The 21,730-nt window shown below is 42.2% G+C and overlaps 1 protein-coding gene across 3 annotated transcripts in view; it reads left to right on the top strand.

Moving 5' to 3' along the window:
- TNIK (TRAF2 and NCK interacting kinase) overlaps positions 1-17,483 on the top strand; it is a 376,499-nt gene extending 359,016 nt beyond the window's left edge. For 2 of the 3 annotated variants that reach the window (XM_080809121.1, XM_080809120.1), the window contains 9 exons: positions 267-378; positions 1,215-1,385; positions 2,912-3,055; positions 5,772-5,906; positions 9,426-9,526; positions 11,703-11,852; positions 13,659-13,818; positions 14,107-14,246; positions 16,473-17,483. In XM_080809121.1, the coding sequence (XP_080665247.1) occupies positions 267-378; positions 1,215-1,385; positions 2,912-3,055; positions 5,772-5,906; positions 9,426-9,526; positions 11,703-11,852; positions 13,659-13,818; positions 14,107-14,246; positions 16,473-16,556 (1,197 nt within the window). In that variant the 3' untranslated portion in view covers positions 16,557-17,483. Of the gene's footprint in view, positions 1-266; positions 379-628; positions 716-1,214; positions 1,386-2,911; positions 3,056-5,771; positions 5,907-9,425; positions 9,527-11,702; positions 11,853-13,658; positions 13,819-14,106; positions 14,247-16,472 lie in introns of all 3 variants that reach the window. The other variant, XM_080809119.1, reaches the window with a different exon arrangement.
- Positions 17,484-21,730: the final 4,247 nt, after the last annotated feature.

Here is a 21,730-nt window from a genome sequence, read left to right as displayed (position 1 = left end):
TGGCCCCAAGTGTAATTTGCTCACTGCAGCTCTTACGGTCTGACGATTAATGGGGCCCTTGCAAAGGCACATGGTGAGTAACCAGCCGAGACAAGGAGAAGCTGGAGAGAGAGGCACACACTTGGACTCGGGGATTAGAGTGTGAACAGCTAAACGGATGGAAGAAGCGGTTATCATTTTAAAGCCCAAGTAAAATATTCCTGGCATTGTTCATTCCTATAGTGTTTATTTATCTGCTTTTCTTAATCCTCTTGCATATTGGTTAGTACGGCATGGGGAGCAGCACTAAGGCCTCCTTCACCCCCTTTGTGGACCCCAGAGTATACCAGACGTCTCCCACTGATGAAGAAGAAGAGGATGAAGAATCATCAGCTGCGGGTAAGCTAGAAGGCCTAGATGTTTTAGAAACAGCTTAGGTTTCCTTTCTGATAAGATCTGATAAAGAAATGAATTATTGGTCCTGTAGTTAAGCCATTTTCTGCTTAGGTCCTGCCTTAAAGGGAAGTTGGTTTTTGTTTTGTTTTGTTTTTATTATTATTTTTATTATTATTATTATTTTTCATAGGATTTCTAAAACAATTTCTTTCTCTCCATTTTTTTTTCATCTCTTCTATTTTGCTTCTGGTAGGAACCCAGAGGTATCCAGGGGCCCTGGGAAAAGCTGTTCCTCAGAGACCTCCAAACTTACCGCATACTTCTCAAAAGCAATTTCTGGGTACAATGCTGTGCACGCAGTAGACACTTAATAAGTGCGTGTCGAGTTGTGTTGGTTTCTAGGTGTGTGCTTCCTATCGCCCAGGTCTGGCTGCTTTAGGGCAGAGTCCTGCTTTCTGGACTTATGCAACTCACTAATCATCAGGGGAAGCTTAGGCCAGTTTGTCAGTTGATGAGACAGGATTTTAAAAAATAAATCTTCCTATATATGCTGTAGTAAATGGTGTGTTCAATTTTGTGAGATGAATATCTATTTTCTAAACTACCCAAGTCGTATCCATAAGTCTGTTTTACTAATGGATAAAATACTGCTTCTGTGAACGACTTACACTGTATTCTACTAAAAAATGTATAAAATGTGCATAGTTGCAGAGTTGCCCTGCCTTTTCTATAATGCCCACTAAACAAGGAGAAATTATAGCATTTTGACGCTATGGCTTCTCCATATCACCACTGTTTTTTTAAGATACCACTGACTTCTCTGATTCTTTTTTTCAAAGCTCTGTTTACTAGCGAACTTCTTAGGCAAGAACAGGCCAAACTCAACGAAGCACGAAAGATTTCAGTGGTAAACGTAAACCCAACCAACATTCGACCTCATAGCGACACACCCGAAATCAGAAAATACAAGAAACGATTCAACTCGGAGATACTCTGTGCAGCTCTCTGGGGTAAGTGCTGCTTTTTACCACTCATTAATAAATCAACCCTCAAACCTTAAAACCCGGTGGAGCTTACCATCCGGAGAGCAGTGGTTGAATCACAGGGGTCAGAGTCCCGACTCAGGACTGTCTTGGCCTCAGGAGAGATCCAGGAGCAGTTTTACATGTAACAAGAGCTGATACCCTCACTCTCAGGACAACAAGATGAGATTCAGAATGACCTCATCACATAATCATGGTGGGCTAAAGTCAGGAAGGGAACCAGCTTCCACTTACCACACACCCGCTATGTGCCCAGCACTGTGTGATGTGCCCCACATTCAGACTCTGGGATCCTCTTGTATCCTGCAAGGGGAGGAAGAGCATCACCCCCATTTCACAGCTATAGCATCCTTGAGTGAATTGTTAAAGGCTAGTAGTGGCAAGATAAAACTTGAAAAGGACAACAGATGATGAACTCTCCCTTGTAGTTCAAACATCAGCGTGCAATTCCTATGGAAATGATGCCTAGGTTTTAGCTGACCTCAAGCTCAGTTTAGGTGGGGTGAGATTCTATCCAAGTCCTGGCCTGTGTTACTGCAAATGTCATATATTGACTAAGGAAGCGTGTGGCCCATCTGTATCCATCTAAAATAGCAGGCCTAGTTTGATGGAAGGAGTAAGGCTCTGTCCTCTGGAGAAGAGACAGGAGGCAAGATGGCCATGTTTAATATACAGTAATTTATGGACAAAAGAACAGACATTTATGCTACTCAAAAAATAGATGTACAAAAGCAAGAGAAGATAGAGAGTTACCTATTCATGAATATTGTCCACGACACAGTGGACCCTCAGCGTGCATGCATGCAGGCATGTTGCAAGGCAGGTGGGAGTTAATTTGCAGCAATTTTTAGGATGGGAGATGGTCTGGACCAGATTTAGATACCTGAGTGGTCCCTTACAGCCCTGCAACTCTCAGGCATTTAACACCTTCACTGGCATTGGCTTGTCATTTCCCTGACAGCAGAAGCTTGAGCGTATGAGACATATGTAAGCTTTGGTGTGAGGAGGAGGAAAGGCTTTTCTTCCAGTGAGGTATGGAAATGGGGCACTCTGCTGTATGTTGAAGGTAGGTAGGCTAGAAATCCGTGCATGAACAGGGGTGGGGATGAACCTTGGGCAAGTCTCGAGGTGGGATTTATAGAGAGAGCCAGGAAAGCCATGGGTGTTACGGGAAAGGAATAAAGGCTAATTGTGCTGGTGTAGAAGCTGTGCCCAAGGCTTCTCGGGAGAAGGATTCTACATAGCAGACAGTACCGGGCCAGAGGTAATGAATGCCGCTACCACTTTATAAAAGAAGACTAATCTTGTTACCAGAGGGGCAGTGATTTAATTACTGCAGCCAAGCCTCTACTTCTTCACTCCCTACCGTAGTACCTACTTGCCCATTAGTTTATAGTAACAAGACACAGTTTCTTAGGTTTCACAGGGACCCCAGATACAGAAAGGCTGAAGCATATAAAAAGTCAGTCTTGGGGTGCACCTTCAATTTGCAGGTGTGAACCTCCTGGTGGGAACGGAAAATGGCCTGATGCTTTTGGACCGAAGTGGGCAAGGCAAAGTCTATAATCTGATCAACCGGAGGCGATTTCAGCAGATGGACGTGTTAGAGGGACTGAATGTCCTGGTGACGATATCAGGTACGTTACTGGTATGTTGCTGGATGACCGAGACCTTCAGGTCTGCACAGGTAGGAAAGGCCATCACCTCAGTTCTGAAAAAACAGCAAGCTCTGTCCTCCCTGGATGACAGTGACACGATAAATTATAGCAGTGTAGCCGGAGTGAGATCACCCCTGTTTTGTGACTCTGGAGATACTCACCTCCAAAGGGAAACCTCTCAACCTCTGAGCTCACCTCGCGATCTCTGAATCAGGCAGATGTACCACAAAGGCTCTGTGTTTATAGGCCTTTAACCTCTCCCAGGACTTAGCAAGGATCTTTTGAAGCCTGAGCTCTACTACCTACTCCCAGGTGGAGAACATCAAAATGTAGGCTTCACGGAGTGGAAAATTTTGTAAGCAGAAGCTTCTCTGGTCTCTTTTCTCTCAAGAACTGTTCTAGCTTATACTCCATTGGCGTCTCAGCAAGCAGAAGCTGGCCCTTTGGGTGACTGAGTCTGCAAAGAGATTGGGATGTGGGAATCATTACCACTACACTCTGCAGCTCTCTGGTTCCCAAAAAAGAACTTTAAAGAAATACGGACACAGAAGTGAAGGCCTTATTACGGACAAGTTAACAACATTACCGGAAAGAGTCTGTGTTTGTTGAAAGTTCTTTGCTTTCTGATGATGTTTGAAGGAGTTTAATAAACAATATCCCTTTTTTCTCCTGCCTTCCTGTCTCATCCAGTATGAAACCACCATACCTCTGCACATTAGAACCACTTGAATGGATAGGAAGAACCCAGGATGCACCCAGGTGTGGGTCAGAATTGCTGGGAGTAGGGCCCAGGGATCAATAGCTCCCATAGTGCCCGAGGTGTTTCTAACGTGCAGCCAAGTTTGAGAACCACGGCTCTCTACTGAGCCATTGTTTCACAGAGGGAAAACACAGGGCTACTGGGTTCAACCTTGAATAAATTTTAGCTCGTGAGCCATATTTCTGCTTCGAAAAATTGCCTTCACTTGAAGCTACCGTCTCTTTCTTCTGCCTTTCCACTGAATGCTTAGAGTTTCATCTCTTTTTATTCTCCCCCAAAAGAGTTAGGCGAGTAAGTTCTTCTTGTATTATCATTTGAGCTTAATTCAGTGTAGTCTTTTTTTTCTTGTCAATGGCTTGCTTGATTGCCGTGCCACCCAATCAGAATTTATAACGTACATCTGCCACGCACCTACCAAAAGTGGAAACGATGCCAGAAAATTCAGTCAGACTTCATTACATTGTGAGTGACATGTTCCCACTCTTTAAAAAGTAAACACCTCCTCTTATCATGACGTATAGGCAGGGAAAAAAGAGAATGAAAGTAGGAGCAAATGATTCTTGAACTGCCCTCAGAACTGCGTTGGCACAGAAAGGAGGAAGCACTGGCCTTTCTGTCCATCCTAGCTGTTAGGATCAGTTCTGGGCCTTTGGCTACAAAAAGGAATAGTAACTGCACAGTGACTCCCTTCATTTGTGAGTGCACTGTCCTGTCGAATCCAGTGTGCAATGCTTTAATACATTTTCTTCTCATATATGTCACATCTATTAAATATAAAGCATCTTTTGATGCCTAAGAGAAATTAAGAGAAAAGAAGTACTCAGGAAGTATAACCCCCAGGCCTAAATGTCTGATCACTTAGAAGAGCCACCTCTTCTCCCCCCACCCCTCCCCACCCCATGGAAAAGGATGAACCACTCCAAGGAACATTCTTATCTGGTACTCAGACAATCTCACAGAGGATATTAAATTTTGCTCCTGTGTACTCCTCGGCATTTTTTTAAAGATTTTATTTACTTATTTGACAGACAGAGATCACAAGTAGGCAGAGAGGCAGGCAGAGAGAGAGGGGGAGGCAGGTTCCCTGCTGAGCAGAGAGCCCGATGCGGGGCTCGATCCCAGGACCCTGGGATCATGACCTGAGCCAAAGGCAGAGGCTTTAACCCACTGAGGCACCCAGGCGCCCCTACTCCTCAGCATTCTTAAGATGTTCTTTTATCGTTGAATTCCAACTCCAGAAGCACTTTGCCAATGGGAACTTTGGTTTTTCCCAAGTACATTTCTTTTTCTCTACTATTTTTGTTTAAAATTTCTTGCAGTGATGTCAGAATCGTAAATGTGTCCACGGTTCTCCACCGAGCTCAGGTTGCCTTCATCAAAATTGTTTCTCTTGCCTCCTTATAATTATTTTATTTTATTTTATTTTATTTTTGCTAGTCAGATAAAGTAAAACTAATCCTAGCTGTCATCTCCAAAGTAATAGGCAAATAAGTGGCTCCTTATTAACATATGCTGTTAGGTTAGAAGGTGAGGGAAAGACAGTGATGCATAAGCATGTTAAAATGTCCAGCTGTCAACAACTCCTTCATGTAATTTGATCTAGAATGTTCTGGAACTCTGACCAACTATTCCATTAAAGAATTAGGTCTTGACACTGTCCTTTGCATTTAGAAGAGAGAGTAAGAACAGCTTGCTCAAATAAGAAATAACCTGAAGGTAAAGACAAATTATAAAATGGTGATTTGTCCAAAATACTTGGAGCTGTTGGCATAGACAACACTTTGATATTGCTGGGGACACTGGTTATTGTACCTTCACACACCTATACAATTGTACATAAAATAAAAATAAATGAATAAAATAAAACAGATGAGGAAGGACTGAGAGAAAAGTCTGTCACACGGGCTTGAAATTAGAGCTCTATTATTTCAACAGGAAAGAAGAACAAACTACGAGTTTACTATCTTTCATGGTTAAGAAACAGAATACTACACAATGACCCAGAAGTGGAAAAGAAACAAGGCTGGATCACAGTTGGGGACTTGGAAGGCTGCATACATTACAAAGTTGGTGAGTGTCAAGCCATGGAATATTTTACTCAATCCTAATTACTCAGTTTAAGTTTCATTCCATTTTTTTTCTATTAGATATTGATGATACTGTTGTTACCAGTTTGAGATATTGTTGAAACTTTAGGTATACTTGCATTGTTTCCAAAAAGTCGGATTGATGAAGTTTTAAGAGTGCATTTGGACTAAAGTCCTATGCTCCAGTTTAAACATTTATATCCACTCCCTCTCAAATACCCATTAAAATGACAGTGAAGGAATAAAAATGCCCTAAACCCACAAGGACAAAGGGACCAGAAGAAGAAAAACCAGCAACAAGAGATGTCAACAGAATTGAACAAGAATCGTTGGATGATGAGTAACTAACCTAGATGACCAGGAAATGCTCAATTCTATGTCTAAGTCAGAGGCCCCAAATGTTATCTGAGATGGAGGTATATGGTAGAACTGAAAACAGAACGATTATTGGAAGGGTGATGAGCCACGACTTCTCTCCCACTGCAACAGAGGAGGATAAGTTGGCATGGCCAGTCTGAATTGTGGGAGCATGAAATTGCCAGGACCACACATACACACACACACACACACACACATCCCTTCTTCTCCCATTCAGCTCCCAGGATGTTGGCAGCCATACTTATATACCCAAGCAAGAGACTGAAAGATTTGTCTTTGGAGAAACTAAATGACCAGAAAGGAAAGATGTCTAGGTACTAAACATTGGCAGTGCCGTGGGAAGCTCGCTACGTGACCACTGAAACCTGAAGCCCAGCAGTGGGTAAGCCCACCTGCACTGGATGTGGGCACATCCAGCAATAGAAAGGAAACTTTAACAGAAAGAAAGGACTTGAGAGGAGCCAAAGCTAATCAGGAGTGGAAGAAAATTAAGGAGAAACTCTAATAACTTCAGAGAGATTAGAAAAACTATTTCCAGAAGAGAAGACTAGGGACCATTAAGAAGGACACTTGGAGCAGGATAAGTGGAGGTCAGAGAGCAAGGCACAAATCTCAGAAATTTGAATATACTCACAAGAATAAAAAGTATAATAGATGTATCAGAAGATTAAGATGAGACATCTCCTAGAAAGTAGGACCAGAAGAAAAGAAAAGAAAAGGAGACAAAAGGCAAGAAGGTAAAAGATCAGTCCAAGTGCTTCAAAATCTAACATGAGTTTAGGAAAAAGAGAAGATAACAATTGGAAAGGGGAGAAAGTATCAAAGAAGTAATATAAGAAAATTTCTAGAACTAAGGAATTGAAGTCCCAAATTAAAAGGATTCACTGTGAATACCCAGTATAGTGAATGGAAAAAAAAAAGACTCAAAGGAAGATATATTAACATGACATTTCAGTACCCAGGAAATGAGGAGATCCGTAAAGCTTCCATATTATAATTAAATAAATAAACAAATAGTTTATATTTTAGGGGGCTTGAGATTTAGCAGCAATACTACAAGCTTAGAAGATGATGGAACAAAACCTTCAACGAGTATTTTATAACCCATCAGTAGTAACCAGGGTTCTCCAGAGAAGCAGAGCTAATAGGATAGACACATACACACGCGCACGCACACACCGGGGGAGAGGGGGGTAATAAGAGGTATATACGTACATATAGAGGTCTGTAAATATACTCTCTATATAAAGTAGTTTATTACAGAAGTTATCTCACACAATTACGGAGGCTACGAAGTCCCAAGATCTGGAGTTGGCAAGCCGGAGACCCAGAAGGGCCAGTCTCTCAGACCCAATCTGTGGAAAAGACAAGTTCCCCGCCTCAACAGTCAGGCAGGAGTGTCCTCTTAATCAGTCATTTTACTCTGTCAGGTCTGTAATCGACTAGAGGAAGCCCATCTACGCTGAGAGGGCAGTCTGCTTTCCTCACTGTACCCACTCAGATGTTAATATGATCTGGAAGAACCCTCACAGACACACCCAAAGCAATGTTTGACCAAATATCTGAGCACCTTGTGGCCCAGTCAGATTGACACATAAAATTAGCCATCACACCATCAAACCATCAGTCAACTTTGAACGTAGTATGAAGACATTTTCAGACGTGCAGGGTCTCACAACATTTATGTTCCATACACCGGTTCTCAGAAAACTACTGACTGATGTATTCCATCAAAATAAAGGCATAAATCTAGGAATCCAGGTTAAAAAAAAAAATGAAGAAAATACCCAGAATGATGGTGAAGGAAATGTGGGTGACAACTCTGTCATAGGCCTAGGAGAAATCAGGAAATCAGTCAAGGTAGAGTGGGACAAGGGAGTATTCTAAAAGGGGTGCCTTCAGGGAAAATAAAATATCACGAATAGATTATCTGCCACATTTGACCACATTGAAGGCATTTACAGTAGTAGCAGGACGTCTACATGTGCTTAGAGACAGATGCATGGAAAAGAAGGAAGTAGGGGGGGAAAGATGAAAAATGAGAAAATGTAACTGTGGCATGCTATATGCCTCAGCTGTGAACAATAATCATTTCAACGTGGGATCTTGATTTAACCAAAAATTTGAACTGTAACTATCAGTGGTGTGGGGAGGAAGCAACGTGTGTGTGTATGTGAGAGAGAACTAGAGAGAGGAGACGGTTATAAGAGACTAAATCCTTCCCATACTCTCAAGTCAACAGAGATCTCCAACTGAAAAAAAAAAAAAAACAAACAAGAAGTAACATTATAAGCATATTATTTAGAAATATGGAAGTCAATAGCCAAGGAAGTAGCTGAAAGTATATTAAAGACAGAATATGTAAACAGCAGGGGCACACTAAAGGAAAAGAGCTCAGGGAGCAAGAATTTGGTTCGTTGCCATGGGCTGTCCAGTTTCCTTTTGGACACCAGTATTCCATTCTTCCAACTATTCTACGAAGGAAATGACTGCCCCGTGTACTGTCTTAGCCTGTTCAGGTTGCTAGAGCAGAATACCATGAACAAGAGGAATTTCTCACAATTCTGGAGGCTGGGAAGACCAAGGTCAAGGTGCTGGCCGACTCATTCATTGTCTGCTGTGGGCCTGCTTCCTGGTTCATACACAGCAGTCTTTGCTACAACCTCATGCAGTGTTTGGAGAGGGGGATCTCTCTATAGGCAGTAACCACTTATAAATCCCTAATCATCGGAATTCATATTTGGATAATAAGCAAATGGCCCCCTTTACAGGTCTGCCCATTTGCTAATTTTTCTACCATTTGGCCATACCAGCTCTCAGCTTCTAGCATGTGGGTGACTATAAAGGCCAGGGAGGGGAACGTGAAGGTGACTATGCAGGTTCTTATTACAATGAAAATTCACATCTAGACCTAGTGATTAAAGAGAGTCCTAAGCCTTCAGATGAAGAAAAGAGCCTTCAGTATAAAGCAAAAGGCCCCACGTATTCTGAAGACGGAGTGCTTTAAAGAAAGTTCAGTCTGTTCTATGAGCAAATCCCCCACCAAAAGCGGCGTATGTATTTACATATGCAAAACCCTGAGTGAGTTGGTATACCTTCTCAATTTATCACTTGTCTATTACAGTTAAATATGAAAGGATTAAATTCCTAGTGATTGCCTTAAAGAATGCTGTGGAAATATATGCCTGGGCTCCTAAACCGTATCATAAGTTCATGGCATTTAAGGTAAGCGGGCATGTGATTACCTAAAAAAGTTTTCTTTTTTCTTTTTTGGTTCGCACCGGTTAACAAAGTGGTCTGTCTGGCACATCGACTAGGACCAATGTTTCTATATATAATAAACCCCTTTTGAAAGTATAGGAACTCTTAGGTTTATTATTCCAAAAGCAAAGACTAAGCACTAATAAATGCCATAAAATATACTGGGGGTAGGAGATGAGTGAATGGAGAAAAAATTGGGGTGTGCCCTCCTCCATATCAGGTCAATGAATCATCGTCTCCTAGGGGCGTTTAGTATGGGATGGCTACTGGGCAAAGCATTAATTGTGATATTAGGCAATGAGAGTCATTACAAGGGCACCTAACTAGGGGAATCTCTGATAAGTCATCTCAAAAAGGCAGGCCAACAGCAGCACCAAATCTCAAGGATGAACCGTGTCTCCAGATCTTGTCATCCTTATAAGCCTTTTGGGGTAAAGTCCCAACAACTCACATGATGTGCGTATATCCCCAGTGCTATTGGACTCCTCTGAAGCAAATACTGAATGTAGTTCCATAAGGAAATGGCTTAGTTTCTCTGCATTCCGCTTTTTCCTTTTTGACCTTATCTGAGTCTGGACCCACCATGGTTGGATTGGTCACCCGTGACACTCAGCAGGAGTGGGATGAGGATATGCTAGTACAGTGGACCCCAGCTCATGAAAGTGGACCCCCAAATGCCAGAAGGACCAGTCCATGCAGGCACTGGGACATATACAGAGCTGCAGACTCTATCCAGAGCCCAAGTGAATTTATCATCTGTTCCCTGTCTCTCTCTGCCCGTGTCTCTCGTTTTCTTCAGAGCACATTGGCCCTCACTTTTTCTCCCCGCTCTTCTGGCTTTCATCTTCCCCTGACCCTTGATAGATTCTTTCTTGCCACTTATGCCATGTGAGGCCAGAAGCTGCCTTGGGAGCACGATGAGGCGCTCTTTGAGGCTGTCTTGTTCCCTTAGTGCAAGGGGCTCGTTTGTGATGTGCTCAGGGAGAGATCCATCAGTAGAAATGGGCTTCCTCCATTCCCCCACTTTGATGGAGAGAAAGTTTTTGACTGTATTAGGTTAGTAATAACACTCACAGGTGACACCTAAAAGTTAAATTGGTGCTGCCGTTGTGCCCAGATCTAGGTCCACAAACGTTTTTCACTCAAGGTCCCGTTCGGATTCCGGTTTGGAAGTTACTGCCAGCCTTGGTGCATGAGCAGGTGCAAAAGGCTCTGTTCTGTTTACCACACCCAGCCCGGCAGGAGGACAGCGCAAAAGCCAGGACTGGAGCAGGAGGGATGGGAGCCTCCCCTACTGTGAGACTCCACTAGCAAAAGCTGAAGAAAAGGCTCCATTGGGTGGCAGTGGCATTATAGCTGAGCCACTTGTGGTTTCTTCTCTCCCAGACATCAAGGCCCAGTAAAAGTAGACTGTGCTGAAATAATGGCAAAAGAAAACATAGGAATGCTTGACAGCTACTTGGGGCTTGGGCTCTGGATTGAAACACATGGAACCTTAATAAATTTGGCTAGAGCTCTCTTTTTTCCTTCCTACTTAAGCTGAACTAGCCAACGTAAGCCATGAGTCTTGTGATGTTCCAGCCTCCCCCTCCCTTCTCTATTGACAATGGTATGTTTAAGAGGTACCAATCTGACGCCCACTCACGCACTGAAGGAAAATCAGAACCAGAGTGTGCCCATTAATTCTGAGCAGACTTAGCACAGAGCTGGTCCAGCTGCCTACCCCACGCTGTCTCTGAAAGGGTCACGGCCATGTGAGGGCTGGTGTTCCGTGGGAAAGAAAGGGGCCAAAGAGATGGCTGGGCCTTCTCCAGAAGGAAAAGGCCAGAAAGAAACAGGAAAGAACAGCGGCTCCCAGATGCCGAGTTCTTCAAACATAACAATGCTGTTGAAATTGACAACTGTAAACCACTTCTCTGCCCTAGAGGACAAGGAGTGGAGAAGGGGCCACAGATGGGTGCTAGACCCTTCCTTCGTCCTAGAGCCAGAATACAAATAGACCTAAAGTTGTAAGAGAAATCTGCTGGCTTTTCAACGTAAGAAAGCCAGGCATTAACTTCCACCAGGCTGTGGCTAAAAGAAACAATGATTAAGATAACCTCTTTGAACGATGTGGACGCTCATGGGGTGCTTTTTAAAGTCTTTTTCAGATCTCCAGCACAAGCCACTGCTTGTTGATCTCACAGTAGAAGAAGGTCAAAGATTGAAGGTTATTTTTGGTTCACACACTGGTTTTCATGTAATTGATGTTGATTCAGGAAACTCTTATGATATCTACATACCATCTCATGTAAGTTCTCGAGTTCTACAACAACGTGCATGTAGAAAAGGGATTTGTTCTTGCATATTTTTAGTGGAAGTCAAGCTAATTTTTACTAATTGGGACAGCAGATGGACTAAAAAGGCTAAAAGCCTTCACTAAATAGACAATGCTTTCAATACATAAAACATGGGTGTAACTGATCTTTATGAATGCTTGAAACTGAGTAACAGGTAACAGCGATTCTTCACCATTTACTAGACATGTTGTCTTATTGGACTTTGGATTAAAATACATATGACATTTTTCCTTCAGGGGCATAAATTGTGTTTTTTAAGCAAGAGTACAATAGATGACGTCCTATTTTTAGCTTTTGAAGGGAGACAGGTTCATGTGACTCGGGAAGTCAGTGGTCCCCTTTTGCTGTCTTTATTGATCTCTTCAACTTGAGGGGGTGTTATGTAGTAGAATCAGACACTGGAGGCTACCCTGGCGCTAGCATGTATTCACTTTGCAACAATGGGCACATTAGAGAGTCTCACCAGTTCTCAGCTTTCCCATCTGTAAAATGGGAATAAAAGGACCTATTCCAGAGGCTTATCATCAGCATTAAACGCAAACCCCTGCAAGTTGTCGTGTGAACATTACAACACTGGAACACTGCCTAAAACCTGACTGTCAAACAGAAATACGGCCCATGGTGTCACTTCTTAGGATGGGTGCAGTGCAAGTCATATTTCCTGCACCTGATCCCAAGGCCAACATACAGTAGACACCATCAGGAGAGTCTGAGGCCTGATCTGTTGCTGATTGGTGTTTTGAGAGTTTATAGGCTTTACTGCAAAAAAGTGTGATGATTGAAAAAAGTAGTTTCAGTACATCAAACACACATAAGCGCACGCATACACGCACAAACACAGTCTCTTTCACACATGCGCAGTGTTCTGTGCTGCGTCCTAGCTTTTCACGTGTGTGCATGTGCACACAGGACACACAGCTCCCATGCTTGGTGAGGTGACCGGGGCATCACTGTGATCACCCTCGGTCCTCTCCTCTCCCCACCAGGCACATAGCAGGCTGCCGTGACAGCCTTAGCCCGGGGACCCTGGCAGCACTGCATCTCCTCTCCTACAGCAAGTCCATCTACACTGATTCCAGTAGCATGACTTTTTTTTAAATGACCGGTCATTTTAAATGTTTTCTCAACAAGCCATTAATTTGGCTTATTCCGTCATTTGGGCACCCAGATAAATGGTCCGTGTTGGACACTCAGAGCCTATTTGCTGGCATCTGTTTGGGTCCCACCCTTTGACCCTGTGTCAGCTGTTTCCATCAGAGTCAGCTGGTTTGCATTCCCCTCGTCTTTTTTTAGAAGTAGATGGAAGTAGATTTTTTATTGTCCGTGAGACATGGGCTCAAATCCCAGTTCTACCACCAAAGACCAGGGCAGCTCTGCTCAATCTACATTGCCCCTCTGACGTGCACACACCTCGCCTCGTCTGTAGAGGGTGTTCACCACGGGGAACCCTTTTAAGGACCAGAGACGTTGTATGTAAAGAGCCCAGGGCTCGGGTGTTCCCTACTTGCAGTTGTTTTTTTGTAGGAACAGGTCATTGATTCTCGACTTAGTGCCTAAGTCTGTATTTGTATACCGGGGTATGTGACAGGTCAGTGGTTAAAGTCAGCAAAGCAAAGCAAAATGTCAGTCTCTAGAATGAAAGTGGTGGCCGGGGGTGGGGGGAGGGGATCCTCTTTTTTGCCATCTTAGAGATGCATAGCCAAGATGCTGTTGTATTTTTTAAAAAGAATAATGCCTGGCCTTTCTTTGTCTCCTAGATTCAGGGCAATATCACTCCTCATGCCATTGTCATCTTGCCTAAAACAGATGGAATGGAAATGCTTGTTTGCTATGAGGATGAGGGGGTGTATGTAAACACCTATGGCCGGATAACTAAGGATGTGGTGCTCCAATGGGGAGAAATGCCCACGTCTGTGGGTAGGTTAACCATTCCTTATCTCCTTCAGCAGTTACACCCCCCAAATGAAACGAAAGTCAAGAAATGTGAAACAACCATTTGATTCCACAAAAAAAAACAAAAAAAAACCAAAAAAAAAAACCAAAAACAAAACAAAAAAACAAAAGTCTGTGAATAACACTTGTAAGACTTACTTTGTCTGTTTATCTCAAGTTGTTTGTCATTTTTGTGGTTAAGATGTGAACAGATGCTGTGAGTTATTGCCCATCTAATGTTTTTAATGCAGTTTTGGAAATTCCTTTTGACAGCCTACATTCATTCCAATCAGATAATGGGCTGGGGCGAGAAAGCTATTGAGATCCGGTCAGTGGAAACAGGACATTTGGATGGAGTATTTATGCATAAGCGAGCTCAAAGGTTAAAGTTTCTATGTGAAAGAAATGATAAGGTAAATCCGTTTCAACATTTGCATTAGTGTTTGCATTTTAAGAGACCACCAGGTACCTGTGAAACCTTCATTTTCCTCTATACTGATTTGAATCATATCTGTGTTAAACAATCAATATTCTCTTGAAATGGCATTATTTGGTTTGATTCATGTGAACCCTCAAAATATATTATTTGCATATTTAAAAAGACATCAAAACTTCTAAGAATTTCTTGTAAACTCTTAGCAACTTTTGTGGCCTGCGGGCCTTATGCTGACTCAGCAGACACCCCAAATTCTCCTACGCACGTGGGAGAGTTGGCCCATCGTTAATCACTCACAGTGGGTCAGCTTCACACTCCACTTCGAGACTTTTCACAAAGTCACTATGGGGAACCCAACCCATCACATTATATTCACCTTTAAATGTAAAACATTTGACATGGAGAAATACAAACTTTTAAAAAAATGTCACCCATTCCTTAAGAAATGTTCAGTCGCAAACTCAACTAGTGCCATGTCCTGTGTCATTCCAGCCATGTTTCTTCTGAAGTGTCATAGGGGGACTGTTTTGCAGTGAAATTGGTGGCGTCCGTCTGGCATGATCAGTCGCCTCAGAAGGGTACTCTGCAGCAGTGCGGCTTCTCCCTTGCCCTCCCTGTAGACTAACCCAGAGTTTTTAGTCGCTAAGCTGTGCTCATTTGTGAATTCATCCTTTGGGACTATGGCCAACTTAGAAATGCTGTCCCCAAATAGCAGGCCTGAAACACCTAGAGTAAAGAATGTGATGGGTTGAACAGACGTACATCTCTTGGTCCATCCCGGTTCCCCAGAGGCCAGACTGGTCTTAGTCCAACGCTGGGGGTGAATCCAGACTATATTTGACCCTGGCCAGCTACTCTGACCCGGTGCAGTTTGTGTAGACAATAGCTGTGGGTGCCAAGGATGGTTCCAGGGCCTTCCCAGAGTATGCCAGGAATCAGACCTGACCCCTAGTAAAACTCCAGGCCCAGCCCAGTCTCTGGGGATCGATTGTAAGACTAGGAGTGATCTTGGTCTAGATCCTCACACTCCAGTTCATTGAAGACCCACCCCAGGAAGCCGGTTCTAAGCCATGCCCATACCCTCTGGAGCAGGCAGGGACCACACCAGTATCTGGGGCCCAAGGTTCAGAGCCCAGGGTGCACACAGCCTGGAGAGAACAGCAGCCCTTTCTTCCCCTCCCCCCACCCAGTGTGTTTCCATGGGTCTTCTGTGCTTCCCCATTTTGATTCACTGACCCCAACAGTAGTTATACTTAACATATGTAGCATTAGCTGAATGACAAGCATTTCCCCCCAGAACTTCCTAAGAAGTTGTTGTTGGGAGAGACAGCATTCTTCTGAAGGAGTTGTGGAAATGAAGTAGCAGAGACTTTACACTAGTGACAAAAGTAAATGCCTTGGACCAAAGTTTGGTGTTGGCTAACTAAGGGCTAAGCCACAGCCCAGAATATTATTTTCCCAGGGCAGTGGTTCACTGACATTCAAGCAAGCAGTAATCCAAATTTTGCTTAGTTTTTTGATAAAATGATTTAACAGACCCAGACCTAATGGACTGTGGTTCTGTTTATTAATGCCATCTCTCCTTTGGCCTAGGATATGCCTGCACCAGCAGACAAGCCAAGAGTTAACTCTTGATATACCAAAGTGAATAAGCATGAGACAACTTACCCTATCTGATCACACCATTTTTTTTTTAATTTAAAAAATTGATAACTGAAGTTGTATAGTCAATAGGTCCAAAATTCTGCCCCTCCCCTGACCTTGGGAATTTGAAAGGATTCTCTACAGGCCTAAAGTCTGCCCTATCGTCCTTATGGGGGGTAGAAGGGAAGCCTCTATGGTTTTCCAGAGATTAACAAAGGACCTGTTGTGTCCTAGGCCCCAAATCTAGCACATTACCTAGCATGAAACTCCCTTTTAAAATATGAGCATCCTCAGGGATGTTGCCAATCAAGATATAGCCCCTCCCATGTTCCTGAAGGCCCGTACCATAATACATAACAGTCACAATCAAAGTAATCAAGTCAGGAGTGTTTACAGAGGATGCACCATGTTCAAAGGCACTTTTATAAACACCAGCCATTGAGTCTTAAGAGCTGACGCATGGCAAGGATAGGACATGTGAGAGGAAATGGATGGACGGTTGAAGAAAAGAGGAAAAGAAACCATGCAGTTGAACTAACTTCTTTTTAATTTCAAACAGGTATTTTTTGCATCCGTGCGATCTGGAGGAAGTAGCCAAGTGTTTTTCATGACCCTCAACAGAAATTCCATGATGAACTGGTAACAGAAGAGCACTTGGCACTTATCTTCATGGCGTTGTTTCTAATTAAAAAGAACATAACTCATGTGGACTTATGCCAGTCTAGAGGCAGAATCAGAAGGCTTGGTTGAACATACCGCTTTCCCCTTTTCCTCTCCCCCAACCCGTCCTAGTACAGTCCACAGTCCATCTTTCAGTGTTGCAGCCTGGTTGAGAAGGAGAGAAAAAGGTGGCAGGAATTTCCAGGAGATCCCCAAGAATGCTGCGTTGTTTGTGGACAAAGATGGACCATGTGCCCTTCGGAGTTAGGGATAGAAACAAATATTGTGTGCTCTTATGATTAAGCTGTGTTATGGTGGGTTTTGAGTTTTGTTTTTGTTTTGTTTTTCTACCTTTTTTCTTTACCCCCTTGCTTTGTAAGAATGGGGAGAGAGTGCATACTGAGAAGATGAGTCTGTTTTTAATCCTGTCTGCCTGCTAGCTATAACTATACGATATGTTGTAAAGCTTCCAATTTCAAATGGTGAGAGACAGCACAATAAATGTACCTTATCTCCTTACACTGAAGGCCATAATTGCATAGTGGGGTAATTTTAGAACTCTTTTGCCTTCACCAACCCAAAGGTTGCTTTTTGATAGCAACTGGCTAATGAATTTTTAAAAGAGAAGAAAAATACTAGTTTTCCCCTCTTTGGGGAAATAGATTTTAAATGGCTAAACTACTAGCCTTAGACTAATAAAATCAACTACCATTTTTGTGAGTCTGACAGGCCCTATTTTTATATGGCCCTGTGCAGAATGGAATGTGTTGAATGGGATAGTAGTGCCATTGAGTTGACTTGGCTCTAGAGATTGAGGGACTCTGTAACACAACTTTCCCTCAGCTATTATGCAACAGATCAGGGCAAAAGATGGGATGACTGACGGGGTTGGACAAAAAGAGCTTCTGGGAAACAAACTAAAAAAAAAATTTATATATTATATCCGTATATATATATACATAAATAAATATATATATATATACACACACACATTCTTTTTTTAATGCACAAAGCCTCTAGCTAAGAGGTCACTAGCTTCGGTCTTCATTAGGAGTGAGACTGTTAAGTTCTTTCTGGGAATTGGGGAGTGAATGACATCCAGACTCTGGTCATTCCCAGCTTTCTCCTGAGGGTGCCACTTTCTCAAGATGAAAACTGTGACTGAAAAAATAATAATAATAAATGTTTCTGAGCTGCCTGTGTTCTCTCTGGGTTGGTGAGAGAAGGGACTAGACTACTAAGCCTGCCTGAGACACAGCAGGCACCATTGGTTCAGAGTTTATAGAACTTAAAAGCAAGGCTTTGGCCAGAATTCTGAGACCCTAATCATTTTCCCTTCCTCCAAATTACCCAACATACGGTAAACAACATTTGTGCAGAGATATGTATGTATTTAGTTCAGGTTGACTTGTGTCCTTATAAACTCTTACTCGGATGATTTTGAACTTTGACGTGACTGTCTGGGTTTTTTTTTCCAAAGCTACAAGCATGGCCTCCTGTGGTATCGAGGTGTTGCAAAACGATCTGTGTTGCGCTTCCTGTTTTAACCTACCTCGTTTCGTTTGTTTTGTTTCACTGTTCATCGCAGCAGTGTTATCTCCAGGAGACATATAGAGAGCTCAACTGGCAATCTCAGGTGTATTTCATACTTTTCAAACAAAACAGTAGTTGACCAAATTGTTCTTCTTCAAAAAATTTTTTAAAAATCCAACTTCAACAAAAACTAATGCGACTTATTTCTGGAGAAAGCAATTACTGTAAACAGATTTTTTTATTTTTTAAAATCTGTGATCCTACTGATTTTTGCCTAAATACATTAGCAGCTGATGTACTATTAATGAGAACGAAATATCCGTTAGGAAAATGGAGCCAATTCAATCTGGTGGTTTGGGCAAAAGGGGGAAGGGCAGGGGAATTATTGCAGTTTCTGAAGTAGGTGATTATGGCCCTCCTGTAGTTATCATAGCACCATTTGCATTTGAAACAGGTAACACACAGTAATGGAATTGGGGATTACCTTCAGGCGATCACTGAGATGTCCTCATCAAGGTCCCTTTAGCTCTCAAAAGCAATGAAATTCTCCCGTTCTCATTTTTACTGCTATGGCTCTGCTGATGAACAATACTATCTTCACAAATTCCATGCAACAAATTCAGCAATAACTTTTTGGATTGAATTTAGCAACTACTGTAATTGGATGCTGATGTGGACAAAATATATTGATTTGGGTCTCGTCCCCAAATGTGATTGCCACCAGCTCTTTATATCGCTGCTGTGGTATCTTAAACCAGAAGCTTCTTTAAATTATGTTGCAAACTGATCTTTGTTTTTATGTTATGTTTTGTTTTGATTTCTAAGTGATGAGTTCGAAACACACAGCTTTAAATGATTTTTTTATTGTGGGATTTTGGGTACAGTTAAGAAATAAAAGGGAATCATTGTGTTTAAACATAAGGTAGTTTGTGAATGTATTTTTTAAAATCTAGAGTCATTGAAACAAAACTCATAAAAACAATATTAATGCAGTCTTGTTTACAGTATGTACAGTGACATAACATAGAACATGAGCTTTTTCTGGTGCCAACAATAAAACACAGACGTTAAACATCAAGCCATGCCTTTCTATATTTTTGTACAAATAGTTTACATGGAGTACAAGGCAAAACTAAATTTAAAAGGGCCCCTAACAAAGCTGTGTTCCTTAACAGATACCTAAAAACTTCCTTGTAGCTTTTATCTTCAAAAATACATTCTCTTGCATCAGGACAGGCCCCAGGCCTGACACACTGAGACCCGGGTCGTGCTGAGTATTTCAGAGTATTATGGCTCATAGCAATTCCCAGTTTTCTGGTTTGCTTCTTTTCTTTCTTCCTTCCTTCCTTTTTTTTTTTTTTTTATGGTGGGGGGAGGGTTGTGCTTTTCGTCCATCTTAATAGCACCCTAGTAAAAATTTCTTTAATTTTGAAACTAATTAGTTTCAGTGTTTAGTTTTAGTTCTTCCCAGAGGGGATTTTGTTTATGGAATTGGCTCATTTTATTTTTGTTGTTCTACAAAGTGAAACTGAGCCCTTGCCCCAAATTAAGTTTCACTAGATCTTTTCAGTCCTTACTGCTCTAAATTGATAATCATACTGTAAAATCCGTGGAGCTTGCCCAGACCGTAGTCTTGGTTCAGGTTCTGACAGGTGACCATCATTCTGGGGTGCCAGTGAGGGGGAAGATAGTGTGGATTCCTGCATCCATACTGCAGAAACAGAAGACCTCTAAGGTCTCCATTCGAATGGTGAGTGTTCTCCCCATTCCGGTTATACCCCGGCCGTTGCCAGTGCACAGAGTATGAATGCAGACAGCTTGCATTCATACAGAATGTTCCACACAGAATCAATGGCTCTGGTTATATAGATGACACTATTTTTCTTGAAGACTTAAATGATGCTTCAAGAAGACCTACAGCTATTTCAACAGTATAGATCAAGGTCCAGATGAAATCCCACAAGGTCACCTAGACAGGGACTCCATTTTTCTAATACAATGGCATTGCTTTCTAAGATACATTTCTTACATACTTGGCATCAAGTACATGTTTTTAAAAAGCATCTTCATTCCTGGTTGTCAAGACCTACTAACAGTTTTCTGTCTGCTCTTGTGACTCATTGGTCATTGGTGTCTCTGGTCCCTCTTGTGCGGTAGATTAGAGATGTAGAGATGTGAAATTCAGGTCGGAGCCCTTTTGGTTTTGTCCACTGCCAGACAAAGAAGTGCCTGAAGTCTGACCTCCCATTCCATGAAGTTAAAAAAAAAGGGAGGGGGGGTTATTTATTATTATGTGTACCAGTTCTTGTCACTGTATTCTGGAAATGTGGAAGAGCTCTTTGTGTCGATAGTGTGTGCTGTCCTTGGAAGTCTGCTTGAACAGGCATCACTGCATTTGTGCTGATTGCTTTAAGATATGAAATGTGCTACCTTATTTTTAAGAAAGAAAAAAAAATTTTTTTAACCCACTGGAGGGAAACGAGAATATCCACAACACACTGGTAACAATTCTGAATCATCTTCCCAAGCCCCTGATGTTCCCAAATCCTTTCTGATACTAAGTTCTGGCCCTCTCAACAGTTTCTGTGAATGATCAGTTAGGTTTTAGTTCATTCCTCAAAAATCTGAATCTGACCAAATCAAATGAAGCGTAACAAACAAATCTATAACTGGTCTCCCTTGAGACTACATAGTTACAATGTAAAAATCCAAAAATCTAAATGTGATTTCATTTACCTGCTAATATTTCTCAAATGCCACTACATTTTGGCTTTGATGAGTATAGTAGTATCAGGAACCCTAAGGTGTGCTATCCTTTCATGGGTCTCAAAATGGTATAAACCAAACTCTTCTCAGAAGCCCCAGCAAAGAAGAAAATCCCTTGAGAACTTTCAGGTTCAAAACTGACCATTTGTACATTTCTACCAAGCATTTTTCAAGTGTTGTTTGAGTTCCATACTGTATCATTGTTCTGGGAATTTTTCCACAGGCAACGAGAAGATTCAAAAAAATGGCATAGTGTTAAACTGTATGGGACCCTAACTCTCTGCTGCGAACTTCATTGTGGGCCTTCCATTCCAGGAAGTGCCAGAATGCAGCAAAACTAAAATCCCCACAGAAGTGTGTTTTTAAACAGATGTCCCTGGATACGTTTTTTGATGTATTTTAAATTCAGATCAAAATCTTGGACTCTGTGTCCATGAGGCCAAACATCTGGATGAAGACTAAACAACACAGTTAGAAATAGAAATGTTCTAAAGATTGCGGAGTTTTGGCTTTGCATAGGTATCTTCAAACTAACTCAACTCCTTGCATGAGAGTTTGGTTTTGGTGGTTTGTTTTTACCATCAATGGGTGGCATCGCACTGCTGAGCCTGAGCAAAGGCTGGTGGAGAGGTGAGTTTTTGTTTCCAGTAGTGGGTCATTATGTGTACATAGCAAATGTCCATGCCCCAGTTGCCCCTTCCTCTTAATCTCTTACTCTGGGGTTAGTGTGGAGGAATAGTAATACCGTACCATGCTTTGTATAAAAACCTCGGTTATTACCCTGAATCAGAATTTCAACAGTTAGGTGACAGCAAGAAATCACAGCAAGGGGGGGAAAAAATGACAGCTCAGATGAAC

Source organism: Martes martes, assembly GCF_963455335.1.
Source record: "Martes martes genome assembly, chromosome: 1".
Taxonomy (NCBI): Eukaryota; Metazoa; Chordata; class Mammalia; order Carnivora; family Mustelidae; genus Martes; species Martes martes.
This window is presented reverse-complemented; position numbering and strand designations above follow the sequence as displayed.